This window comes from Polypterus senegalus, chromosome 6 (assembly GCF_016835505.1).
Source record: "Polypterus senegalus isolate Bchr_013 chromosome 6, ASM1683550v1, whole genome shotgun sequence".
Taxonomy (NCBI): Eukaryota; Metazoa; Chordata; class Cladistia; order Polypteriformes; family Polypteridae; genus Polypterus; species Polypterus senegalus.
In genome coordinates, this window is record NC_053159.1 from 14,637,659 (window position 1) to 14,651,315 (window position 13,657).

The 13,657-nt window shown below is 40.9% G+C and overlaps 1 protein-coding gene across 1 annotated transcript in view; it reads left to right on the top strand.

Annotated features, from left to right (window-relative positions):
* Positions 1-13,657, top strand: part of marco (macrophage receptor with collagenous structure) — a 96,721-nt gene that overhangs the window by 62,097 nt on the left and 20,967 nt on the right. The window contains exons 16-20 of the mRNA XM_039755411.1: positions 3,707-3,805; positions 6,175-6,228; positions 8,384-8,482; positions 8,577-8,630; positions 10,742-10,786. Coding sequence (XP_039611345.1) covers positions 3,707-3,805; positions 6,175-6,228; positions 8,384-8,482; positions 8,577-8,630; positions 10,742-10,786 — 351 coding nt within the window. The remainder of the gene's footprint in view (positions 1-3,706; positions 3,806-6,174; positions 6,229-8,383; positions 8,483-8,576; positions 8,631-10,741; positions 10,787-13,657) is intronic.

The window sequence follows — 13,657 nt, forward strand, 5'->3', positions numbered from 1 at the left end:
AGCCAATACTGGGTGATCTTCAAGACTTCACTGCATTAAAAGCAGACACCATTCTACAGTGGAAATCACTGCAGGAGTTCAAGAACACTTCTGAAAACCATTGTCTATGAATACAATTTGTTGCTTCATTCACAAATTCAAGTTAAAAATTCAACCATGCAAAGAAGAAACCATAAATAAACGTGATCAAGAAACACCACCACCTTCTATGGGCCTGAGCTCATTTAAAATGGACTGAGGTGAAGTGGAAATCTGTCCAGCGGTCTGACAAATCAACATTTCAAATAAAGAGGAGAGAAACCATCCGGCTTGTTATCAGCACACAATTCAAAATCCAGCATCTGTGATGGCATGGGAGTGCAATAGTGTTTTCCTGGCATGGGCAGTTTGTATATGTGGGAAGGCGCCGTTGATGCTGACCAATATATAGGCCTACAGGTTTTGGAGCAACATATGCTGCCATCCAGACAAGAGAAGGCCTTGCTTATTTCAGCAAAACAACACCAAACCGTATTCTGTAGGTATTACTCTGTAGTAAAAGAGTCAACAACAACATTTATTTATGTAGCACATTTTCATACAAATGATGGAGCTCAAAGTGCTTTACAGGACGAAGAAAGAGATAAAGAAAAAATATATAATAAATAAAATTAGGAAACACTAATTAACATAGAAAAAAAAGTAAAGTCCAATGGCCAGGGAGGACAGCAAAAGCAAAAAAAACACCAGACGGCTGGAGAACAAAAAATAAAATCTGCAGGGGTTCAGAGGCCATGAGACCACCCGGTTCCCTCTAGGCCACAGCAGTGGCTGCAGGTTTTCATTCTAACCATCTTCTTCATTAGTGACCAGTTTTTGCTGCTAATTAACTTCTTTTGCTTTAGTTTTAATTCACTTGACTCAGGCCCCTTAGTTGTCTCTTTTTCTTTAATTAGCAGCCAAACAATAATGAGACACAAAACAAGCTGCCACATGACCAGCTCCCCTGTGCCCGTCACACAATATCTGAAAATAAAGAAAAGTGAAGGTCTCAGTAAGGCTGATCTCTCAGGTCACCAACAACAACATTTATTTTTATTTTATATAGCACATTTTCATACAAACAGTAGCTCAAAGTGCTTTACATATTAAAGAATAGAAAAATGAAAGACATAATTATAAAAAATAAATCAACATTAACATCGAATAAGAGTAAGGTTCAATGGCCAGGGGGGACAGAAAAACAAAAACTCCAGACGGCTGGAGAAAAATAAAATCTGTAGGGATTCCAGACCATGATACCGCCCAGTCCCCTCTGGGCATTCTACCTAACATAAATGAAACAGTCCTCTTTGGATTTAGGGTTCTCACGGAAGGGCTTGATGATGATGATGGTCACGTAGACTTCTTCCTTTTAATCCGTCCATCATTGTTGGAGCATCATGAAGCTTTGAGTAGGTGGAGGTGGCGCAGGCCACCACCACAAAGAAACGGAAAAAGAAACAGAAAAGAGAGTAGGGGTCAGTACCGATTTTAGAGCCACCATGAATAGTTGTTATGATGAATTGAACATACAGAGTATCAGGATTAAGTTAAATTAAGATTAAAATGAAGTTATAAAAAGGCCATGTTAAAGTAATGTGTTTTCAGCAGTGTTTTAAAGTGCTCTACTGTATCAGCCTGGCGAATTCCTATTGGCAGGCTATTCCAGATTTTAGGTGCATAACAGCAGAAGGCGGCCCGCCTCACCACTTCTTTTAAGTTTTGTTCTTGGAATTCTAAGGAGACACTCATTTGAGGATCTGAGGTTACGATTTGGAATATAAGGTGTCAGACATTCCGATATATAAGATGGGGCGAGATTATTTAAGGCTTTATAAACCATAAGCAGAATTTTAAAGTCAATTCTGAATGACACAGGTAACCAGTGTAGTGACGCTAAGACTGGTGTGATGTGTTCTGATTTTCTTTTCCTAGTTAGGATTCTAGCAGCTGCATTCTGCACTCGTTGCAAACGATTTATATCTTTTTTGGGTAGTCCTGAGAGGAGTGCGTTACAGTAATCTAGTCGACTGAAAACAAAGCGTGAACTAATTTCTCAGCATCTTTCAGTGATATAAGAGGTCTAACTTTACTTATGTTTCTTAAGTGAAAAAATGCTGTCCTAATGATCTGATTAATATGTGATTTAAAATTCAGATTACAGTCAACAATCACCCCTAAGCTTTTTACCTCCGTCTTGACTTTTAATCCTAATGTATCCAGTTTATTTCTAATAGCCTCATTGTATCCATTATTGCTGATCACTAAAATTTCAGTTTTCTCTTTATTTAACTTGAGAAAATTACTATTCATCCATTCTGAGATACCAGTCAGACATTGTGTTAGTGAATCAAGAGAATCGGGGTCATCAGGAGCTATTGATAAGTACAGCTGTGTGTCATCAGCATAGCTCTGGTAGCTCACGTTGTGCCCTGAGATAATCTGACCTAACGGAAGCATGTAGATTGAGAAGAGCAGCGGAACCAGGATAGAGCCTTGTGGAACACCATATTGGATATCATGTGTCTTCGCCAAAACGTTTGACGAACAGAAATTCCAAACAGTTTTGGAAATGTCTGCTGTGGCAGAATGAGAGCAGCAACAAACCACAAAATTAAATAACTGGCTTAATTAATTAACAGCAAGAATCAGCTTTTCATTAATAGATTGGTTGGAGTGAAATTGGTTCGAGTTTGAAATCCCTGTTTAGCTGCTCATCTGTTGACTCGTTTCACATCTCATTTCTGCTTGGCTGCCATTTCATGAAGAAACAAATCAATTCAGAGGACTGAATCCTTAAAAACAGGCCTATGAAAATGAAGGGAAAAGGAGTTCATTAGGAGTGAAAACTGCTTGTTGATTAAGGAGAAGGGTTAGAATAAAAAACCTGCAGCCACTGCGGCCCTCCAGGCCTAGAGTCTGACACCCCTGCTCTAGGCAATCTACCTAACATGAATGACCTCAATCAGTCCTCATGGTATTCAGGATTCACATGGAAGGACTTGATGATGCTGGTCACGTGGACTTCTGGCCTTTAATCCATAAAGGGCCTGCCTACAGTCCAGACCTGTCACCCATTGAACATATTTGGCCCATTATGAAACGGAAAATCCGACAAAGGAGACCCTGAACAGTTGAGCAGCTAAAATCCTACATCAGGCAAGAACTGGACTTCAATTCAGCTGCTGGTCTCCTCAGTTCCCAAACGTTTACAAGGTGTTGTTAAAAGAAGACGTGGGTAACGGGCCCCTGTGACAACTTCTTTTCAAAATTTGTTGTTAGCCTTAAATTCAAAATGAGCATATATTAAAAAAAATAATAATCAGATTTCTCAGTTTGAACGTGTACTATGTTGTCTTTGTACGGTTTTCAATTAAATATAGGATTTACATGATTTGCATATCATCATTTTTACATTTTGCACAGCGTCCCAGCTCTTTTAAGCAGCAGGGCTGTTATTTCCTCAATTCACAATCTCTTAGTGTTAGTCAACTTGTGTTACGTTAATTAAAGAATGTTTTGCACCTAACAGACCATAAGCACGTCATTAAAACATTCAAAAATGTTCCTAATATTTTTAGCACATTATATGTTTCTGGATATTATTTCTTTTAATTAAACATGACATCAAAAACAGGAGCCATATATAGCTTTCTGATTCACTGCTGTCTTTTCTATTTGACAGGTTATTCTGGGAATATTGGATCAAACGGAGAACGTGGACCCCCTGGAATCAAAGGAGAACGAGGAGATAAAGGAGACCTGGGAGTGAAAGGCTTAACAGGTAGCTTTCATTTGAGACTTGAATTACTTATTGATAAAAAACTGTGCAGAAGTCTAAGCCCACCCATTACAAGTATAGTTCGTTGAGCAGTTAGTGTTTATTCACTAATTAAAACAGTACGTAACATGACATAAACCACAAATAGACAATAAAAAGTAACAAGAATTTTTAGTCTGTTCCGTTGATGTCTTGTGAGGCTGGTAGAGTAACACAGATTTGGTTCCAAGTTCTTGTCTTGGGGCACCCCAGCCATTTCATGTATTTGTTAAACTCCACTAACAGCACACCGGATTCAAGCGGGGCAGTTTAACAAAGAATTGAGTTTGTTAGTTTGGAATTGCAAACCTCAAGGTGGTTGAAAAGCCAAATAGAGTTAGGATTTAGCCGAGTCCTTCCTTTGGGTTTTCTGTTGTTTTGTTTTGTTATTCATTTGCTTTGTTGTTTTTACCCTTTTGATTTTGTGCTAAATAATTACAGTACCACTAATTGTACTGACTCAGCACGAGACACTAGAGGTTTTAAATTGACAGGAACAGGAGATTAGATTAGGTTACAAATAATTACAGGCAAAGGTCCTAACCAGAAAATACAAACGATCAGGTGTCAAATATAAGTTACAAACCAAAAATCAAAGTCTAGAAATCCAGAAAAATATTTCTTTGTAACCAGAAACATCCATCCATCCATTATCCATCCACCCATTATCTAACCTGTTATATCCTAACTACAGGGTCACGGGGGTCTGCTGGAGCCAATCCCAGCCAACACAGGGCGCACGGCAGGAAACAAACCCTGGACGGTGCGCCAGCCCACCACAATAACCAGAAACAGAGACATCAAAATAAAGGAACCCACACCCAGTACTGGATGTTCTGCATTAGAATGTAGAATGTGGCACCCTTTATGCAGGTGCTCCATTATGTGTGATTCTGGGAAGGATGGTCGTGGCAACAGCCAGTGTGGTCACTAAAAAATAGTGACGCTTTACTCAAAAACAAAATGGTGTCATGATAAGATGTTATTAAAATTCAACTTTTTTTTTGGAATGGTGAGGATGCAAGGAGTAGAGTTGGCAAAGGTGGATGAGTTTAAATACTTGGGATCAACAGTACAGAGTAATGGGGATTGTGGAGGAGAAGTGAAGAAAAGATTGCAGGCAGGGTGGAGTGGGTGGGGAAGAGCGTCAGGAGTGATTTGTGACAGACGGGTATCAGCAAGAGTGAAAGGGAAGGTCTACAGGATGGTAGTGAGACCAGCTATGTTATATGGGCTGGAGACGGTGGCACAGGAGACAGAGCTGGAGGTGGCAGAGTTGAAGATGCTAAGATTTGCATTGGGGGTGACGAGGATGGACAGGATTAGAAATGAGGACATTTGAGGGTCAGCTCAGGTTGGACAGTTGGGAGACAAAGTCAGAGAGGCGAGATTGCGTTGGTTTGGACATGTGCAGAGGAGAGAGACTGGGTATATTGGGAGGAGGATGTTAAAGATAGAGCTGAAAGGTAAGAGGAGAAGAGGAAGGCCTAAGAGAAGGTTTATGGATGTGGTGAGAGAGGACATGCAGGTGATGGGTGTGACGGAGCAAGATGATGAGGACAGGAAGGTATGAAAGAAGATAATCCGCTATGGCGACCCCTAATAGGAGTAACTGAAAGAAGAAGAAGAAAATTAAACTTTTTAAATATTACATAAAGGAAGGAACTGATGTACAGATCACATTCCTTCCTTGAGATCTAAAACCCCATATTCCATATCTAACATGTACTGAGAACACATAGAGAAGGAATAAAAGAACAGCTCCTCTTACTTTATTCTTTTTTTTTTTCTTTTTTAATTTAGTAAGTGTGTGGTCTTTCCACTCAACTCTAAGGATTTAACATTTGTGATTATTGTTTAGGTTTTGAGGTTTTGGGTGTGATTTTTGGCTTTGTAATTTTCGCAGCTTTCCTCAGTTAATTTCAGTTTGTGTGCTGTCCCTAGTTATCTCTCAATTGTGCAATATTATTTATAATAAACACATCATTGTTATATTGTGTTTTTTAAAACGACAAATTATGTTGATTTCTATTTTTTATTTAATTCTACTAAATATTATTTTGTGTTTACTGTGTTAAACTTTATTATATTTCTATTTTGTGTTCAGAGATTTTCAATCCCTTATATTAAAATGAATTGATTTTATTTTCTGAGCATCACCTTATGATATATAAATATATCCATAATCACCCATCTAAACTCTTATACAATTCACGTATAGTTTTGGAGTGAAAATAATTACCCAATAAATTTAACACATCTATCCAGGCCTGTTTTTAGTGGCTCTCTATTTACTTCAAGTTTATTCATAACCACTTTTATATTTTTATAAGGGTTGCCTGGAATCAAAGGATCAAAAGGAGAACTGGGCATACCAGGTGAAAAAGGTAACATTCATTAACATTTTAAACATAATGCAATTCTATTAATCCATGTTTAGACCCGCTTAATTCATTTAACGATACAACGGCCATGGACTTTCCTGGCATCCCTGGGCAAAAGACAAGAACAACACTGTGCAGGGAAAGAATGATGATTTAAGATCAGTAGATTACTATGCAGCATACTGAATAAAGACTGAAGTGGCAGCTGGGGCCACGGCCGGTTCTTCCCACTAATGTGTGGACTGGGGGAGAGGGCATCCATCCATCTTCTAACCCGCTGAATCCGAACACAGGGTCACGGGGGTCTGCTGGGGCCAATCCCAGCCAACACAGGGCACAAGGCAGGAACCAATCCTGGGCAGGGTGCCAACCCACCGCAGGACACACACAAACACAGCAAGCACACACTAGGGCCAATTTAGAATCGCCAATCCACCTAACCTGCATGTCTTTGGACTGTGGGAGGAAACCAGAGTACCCGGAGGAAACCCACGCTGACACAGGGAGAACATGCAAACTCCACGCAGGTAGGTCCCGGGAAGCGAACCCGGGTCTCCTAACTGCGAGGTAGCAGCGCTACCACTGCACCACCATGCCGGGAGAGGGCATTCTTGGGGCAATACCTCCTCCGGAACATGAGAGGGGGCCACTCTCCTGGCTTACAGTGGGACCACGGGTTTGGAGCTTAGAAGTTCAACCCTGCTGGGACTTGTGGCCACCTTCAGGAGGTGCCTGGATAGTTCCTGAACCCTGGGCTGCAACACTTCCACCACACCCAGAAGTGCTGCTGAAAGAAGGTTTGGGAGCACCTGGAGCACTTCCGAATGCCCTATAAAAGGGGCTGCCTCACTCCATTCAAGGAGCCAGAATCAGGAGAAGGAGGACGAAGAGAGAGTGGGAAAGGAGTGGGGGGCGGCAGAAGAAAAGAGAAGGAGAGAGAAGAAGGGACTATGAATTATCGTTGGTGGTATGTGTACTGTGCCATGTAGTGGAGAGCAAAGGAAAGGCGCTTCCCCACGTGAAATAAAGGTGTGTGCGGCACAGAACTGGGATGTCACATCTGTCTGTTGCAGGTAGGGAGGCTGTACGCACCCTGAGTGTCACATAGCACATGATCACATTTAATAAAGACACTATATAATTGTTAGATAAAAAATAAAGGCATTTTTATTTAATAGGTAAGTAGTAATGGCACTGTATCATAGACCGATAGAGAGATAAGATACCATTTCATAAATAAATAGGAAACACATGATGTTTCATTAATAATAAAATAGGAAAGGAACTATATGATAGATAGACTGAAAGTATCTAATAATTACTACTACTAATAGTACTAATAATGGCACTTAATACAGTTACTTATCTATGCATCATTTACAAGGAGGGACCCAAAAATTCCTGTAATCGGTCAGTAGAGCACAGGAGTAGGGTTTAGCTCTCAAATATGCCACTAGGTATCATACGCCTATGGTCTGGTTAGTCAGTCTGCCGAGTGGCATCATGCTGAGTCGATTGAATGCGTGTTTCTGGCGTTTATTCTATAATCATGCATGTGTCTTGGGCAATCTGTTTCTCCCAGGCAGCATGACACATTTTCGAGAATCAATGATGATCACGTTTTTCAACATTTTCGAACTTGCTCCTAAAGAATTTTGTCCTCCATGGGCAGATGTTAATCAGCAACATTACACAGAAATGCTGTAGGTGTATATGGGAAGCAACAGGTAAAACAATATCTGGAGAAGTGATGCATCCAAAACCTTATTTTGCACCCTGACAACACACCGTGGTATTAGTCAAAGAGTTTTCGACCAAAAATAATGTGGTTGTATTCACCGGATCTCGCTCCATGTGACTTCTTTTTGTTTTCAAAATTAAAATTGAGACTGAAAGGCAGAAGATTTGCTGTCATGAAGGAAATCCAGGGAAAAAACGCTGGAGGTTTTAGACAGAGTAACAAGTACAGGAATAGTTAACAGAAATGGGAGAAGTGCTGGGACATTTTTGTAGTTGCATATCAAAGAGAGTATTTTGAATGTCACTAAAAGGTAATTACTGTCAATTTCTATAATCATTTTGGGTCACCCCTCCTACATCACGTTTGTGCTCACTGTTTCCAGTCCAAACTTACCAAATGACTGCTTGATATGTGCAGGTACTCCTGGAACAAATGGAGCAAATGGGCTTCCAGGTCCTCCTGGGACAAGCGGATTGAAAGGCAGCAAAGGAGACACTGGTGTCAATGGGCTTCCAGGTAGAAGAACGTGTTGTGTTTAGTGTTATACATGTCTGCATTTATAGTTTATTTTGCCCAGTTTTTTTAACAAGTACATTTTATTTTCATTAAGGAAACCCAGGAGCACAAGGAAGAACTGGTGACAAGGGTGCTAAAGGAGAGGCAGGTAATCCACTTTTTAGTTTTCCATCTTCATGATCATCCAGTAGATTAGGTTACATTAGATTAGATAAACTTTATTAATCCAGTGGGGAAACTGAAATGCATACAACAGCAAAAACATAAAAAGCAAAAAAACAGACTCACAGGTCAGGTAATACAGCCAATCAATAATTGATCGATTGATAAATCTGTATATATATATATATATATATATATATATATATATATATATATATATATATATATATATATATAGTGTATAAAAAATCCAATGTCTGTCTGTATGTCTGCCTGCTTTTCACACAAGAACTACTTAATGGATTTAGATCGTGTTTTTTTCTAGAATGTGCTTGAACATTCCAGTTGATTTTGCGACTTCTGTCAATCGTGATGAGTATCATAGTTCGCTTGCAGGAACGATTTATTCGTGCTAATCGAGTAGCATATTGTTCGCGATAATCAGAGGCTGAGGGCTGAGGGGAGGGTGAAGCGTGACGTCAGGAGTGGGGAGCCGGACGGGGCCTTCCTCACTTATGCGCCAGCCTCCGTTCAAGTCGGTCTACCTCTCATCACGTGTTGGAGTATACCTTGCCTCCACTTAGCTAGTGATACTTGTTTGTTCATTGATTTTTAAACTTTGTCCTGTTTCACTACTACGCGAGCAGATCCACGGGGTTCAGCTAGTCTTCTTATATAATACGCAGCCGTGGCTGTCTGTTTGTCTGTCCAGGATTTTAAATCACCTGTAGCTCACAAACCGTTTGGCCTATTGACCTGAAATTGGGTACACATATACTATGTGACGTCTACTATCCAACTTCGGGTTGATTGACTTCCAAGGTTATTCCTCTTTTTATTTTTATTTTATCTTATTGTAGAATCAACACTCGACTGCAGGGCAGGGTTTTCGTCCCTACCACCTTTGCCGTCACTTCCTCTACCTCCTCATATCTTAAATCATTCTTGAGGCAGCTTGAAGACTTAAGTGCCAGCTTAAGTGAAAAATTAAGGAAAACGTATTAAGAAATTGCAACTCAAACACTGACTTAATCAGTTTTAACGTGAAAAGATGCCGACGAATGAAGAGAAGAATCGGGCCGCTAGGGTGGAGAAAAGAAGAGCTGCTCAGGATGCAGCAAGTGTATCAACCTCTGAGCGAACGAATGGTAAACGTACAGAGAAAGAGGATGAAAACTATAAGTCAAGTGTATTCACTGCACGTTACTGTGCAGCGCGCCGTTAGTGGTAGATAAATAAATATAACAAGTACTGCACATTGGATGGAAGCATTGAATTTCATGCTAAAAGTATGGCAGAAAAGACCACCAGAGGTGCTTCTTAGCACACCATGATGGAATGAGCCTGTGGCTAAAAATGCTCCAAGAGAGCTCCTCCTGGAAGGGGTTTTTCATAATGGCACCCAACTTTGCCACCGATCTTCTTCTCCACAATAGCTTCCAGTGTGTCCAGGGTTGGCCGTGTGATTGCACAGGCTTTCCCGAGACGTTTGTTCAGGCATTGTGCTTCGTTTGAGTTCAGTTCGCTTTCCCAGGAGACCACAGCATAGAACACCACACTGGCTACTATGGACTGGTAGAACATTTCCAGCAGCTTGTTGGCTCACATCACAAGTTCATTGAGCTCTGGCTCTTCTTGTCCAGGTCCACTGTGTTGTCAGATAAGTCCAGTTTGTTGTTTATGTGAACCCCCAGATATTTGTAGCTCAGAACTTCTAGGAGCTGTAGGGGAAAGAGAAGATACTGTTAACATCACAGGGTGGTATTGCTTACCCCAGTCGAGCCCAGAAGATGATCTCAGAAGTGTGACAAGGAGTACTGGGGAAAACCTACAGTATGCAGACATGAGGAAAATGTTTAAACTCCATGCAGACAACATCTGATTGAAGGACATGAACCAGAACACTGAATCTGTGACGCAGTAGCGCAAACCCACTCGCCATCCATTTAACTAGCTTTTAATTTTCATTTGGTATCCTTAATGCTGCCATGATTGCATTGCTGCCTATGGTGTATTTTTTTGGCTTGCTAATAATCTTCTGACAGATTGGTCATCCATGACTTCATTTTTTTGTTTCTCTTCTGTTTTCTATTCAAGGTTTGAAAGGAACGGCTGGGGCCGCAGGAATCAAAGGGGAAAAAGGTAAAGCTGACTTTATTAATCCTTGTGGCTGGGTGCTGGAATGATAGGTTCATGAAAGTTTGGGGCACCAACTGGATCCTCCCGTTTATTGGCCAACACAAAACAAAAATCAACGCTCTTTGACATGCATGTCCCGCAAAACAGCCAATAAACTCAGAACAAAATAGTCAGGCTGGTTAGGCGGTAGCGAGGTCACTTCAATAGAGGAGCTCCATTCGGTGGGTCGCTGTTGCCAGAAATGACTCCTCCTTCCGGGATGTTCAGGATTTTATGGGGGTTGATCTGGAAGGGGCGGAGTCAGGTGCCCTCACTGGGGAGTTTCTTCACAATGGGGGAAGAGAAGAAGATGATACTGTTAATGATAGTGGCCCCCTCTTGCATACCTCAATAAAGCCAAGAATGAGGCCCACCAACATTATCCAAAGTATCTATGACCATCCACTTCCTTCCAACCATTATCCAACCCACTATATCCCAGCTACAGTGTCACGGGAGTCTGCTGGAGCCAATCCCAGCCAACACAGGGCAAAAGGCAGGAGACAAACCCTGGGCACCATCCAATTCCATCACTAAAATATAAAGGCATATAATAACCTTAAAAAACTGAAATATGTTGTTAATAAAACCTTCATGAAAAATATCTTATTTGTTTTTTATATTAAGGTTCTGTAGGAAGTTTATTATTTACTGAAAGGTGCAAAACTAAGACAGCTAGAAAAAGGTGTGATCAAAAAAATACATCCATCCATCCATTTTCTAACCCGCTGAATCCGAATAGGGTCACGGGGGTCTGCCGGAGCCAATCCCAGCCAACACAGGGCACAAGGCAGGAACCAATCCTGGGCAGGGTGCCAACCCACCGCAGTCAAAAAATACAGTGAATGTTTTAAAAAAGAAATGTTTATTGCAGTAAAAGATTTACAACTATGAGTCACCCTCAAAATACTCTCCTCCACTTTGAATGCACTTATCCCAACGCTCCTGCCACTTTGCAAAGCTGTTCTGGAAGTTTTCTTTCGAGTGTGTCTTTAGTTGGCCTGTCATGGCTGCCTGGATGTCCTCAATAGATTGAAATCTTTTGCCTTTCGTGGTCATTTTCAATGTAGAGAACAGCCAGAAGTTGCACGGTGCCAGATCCGGCGAACAAGGTAGATGCAGATACAGCGTAATGTTTTTATTCGACAGACTTGTCGTACTAGAAAGGATGTGTGACAAGGAGCGTTGTCATGATGAAGAATGAAACCGCTTCAACATTTTCCTCGGTTATTGATGTTTACGGACTTTCTGATCTTTTCTCGTCTTCAGCCATTTTGAAATCGATCAAACCACTTGTAAACAGTCGTAATTGTCGGTGCAGTGTCACCATTTTAACATCTGATGGGTTTCTTAAGCTTTTTGCAATTTGAAACAGAATTTCATGTTAAGGCATTGCTCGATATCCAATATTAACGACAAACTTAAAGAACACACTTGAACTCAACAGTGGCTTACAAACGACTGACAGTACCAAACACGTTGAACCGTATCACAAACTTGGCTCTAGGATGGACCTGTCAGAACCGGCATTGAATTGTCTGCATCAACATTCACCATACTTTTTGATCACACCCCATAAATCTTTAAACAAGTTTAAGAACAACCAAGTACAGTAAATAAAGTATTTAAAAGCCTATATCCACCCATTCTCTAACCCGCTGAATCCGAACACAGGGGTCTGCTGGAGCCAAACCCAGCCAACACAGGGCACAAGGCAGGAACCAATCCTGGGCAGGGTGCCAACCCACCGCAGGACACACACAAACACACCCACACACCAAGCACACACTAGGGCCAAGTTAGAATCGCCAATCCACCTAACCTGCATGTCTTTGGATTGCGGGAGGAAACCGGAGCGCCCAGAGGAAACTCACGCAGATACGGGGAGAACATGGAAACTCCACGCAGGGAGGACCCGGGAAGCGAACTCGGGTCTCCAAACTGCGAGGCAGCAGCGCTACCACAGCGCCACCGTGCCGCCCAAGCCTATATCTATTTGCTTAAATTGGGGTTATTAAACAATATTTCTATAAGGTGCATATCAAAATTTAAGTGTGACCCCGAGGATCATTGATTAACTTCAGGGCCCCAATTCCATCTTTTAAGATTAGGGTTAGGAAACAATTTTTTCAGATTAGAGAAAATAGGGTTATTAAGATTAGGGAAGAAGAAGTCATTTTAAAGATTTAGGGTAAAAAAAAAATAAATGCCCAAACCCACTATTTTTAAGTGTAGGATCTGGGGTAGGGGCAGGACAGTCTAAGATAAAGCCTGAATCTTTTTAACTCAGCAGATCAATAATCAGTGGGCCGACTCACGATTCAACATATTTGTATTTTGTTCATCCCTCTAAGATCATCATTTAAGAAAACACAAAAGTACTTTTGATGACTGGTCACAAGTTGCCAAATTTAATTCCTGTACAATACGTACTTTTGGGTGTTCTATAGCCTGTATTTGTGGACCCCCGGATGCATGAAGGCTCTTTAATGCTTTTATCATTGGAACAAAATAAAACTTATTCCCTCTGTGCATTAAGAGCACCAACTAATCTGACCAAAATGACCAGCTTTATAATTTGGGGCTGAATTTGAAAATTATTAGCACAAGTCATCAGATTTACAATTGAAAAATCATTAAGCAGCATAAGCAGGCGCAGAAATAATAGGAGGTGCAAAATTCACAATTAGTAGTGCGGACGAAGGTTTCAAACCAAACAGCAGGTGAAACAATAAAGCACTTTATTATTTATTAGTTAGGTGCACAGTGAGAACAGTTTCAGAAAAGCAGACAATCAATACATAAAAGTGTCAGGGCTCTTCTGAACCCCCTCTG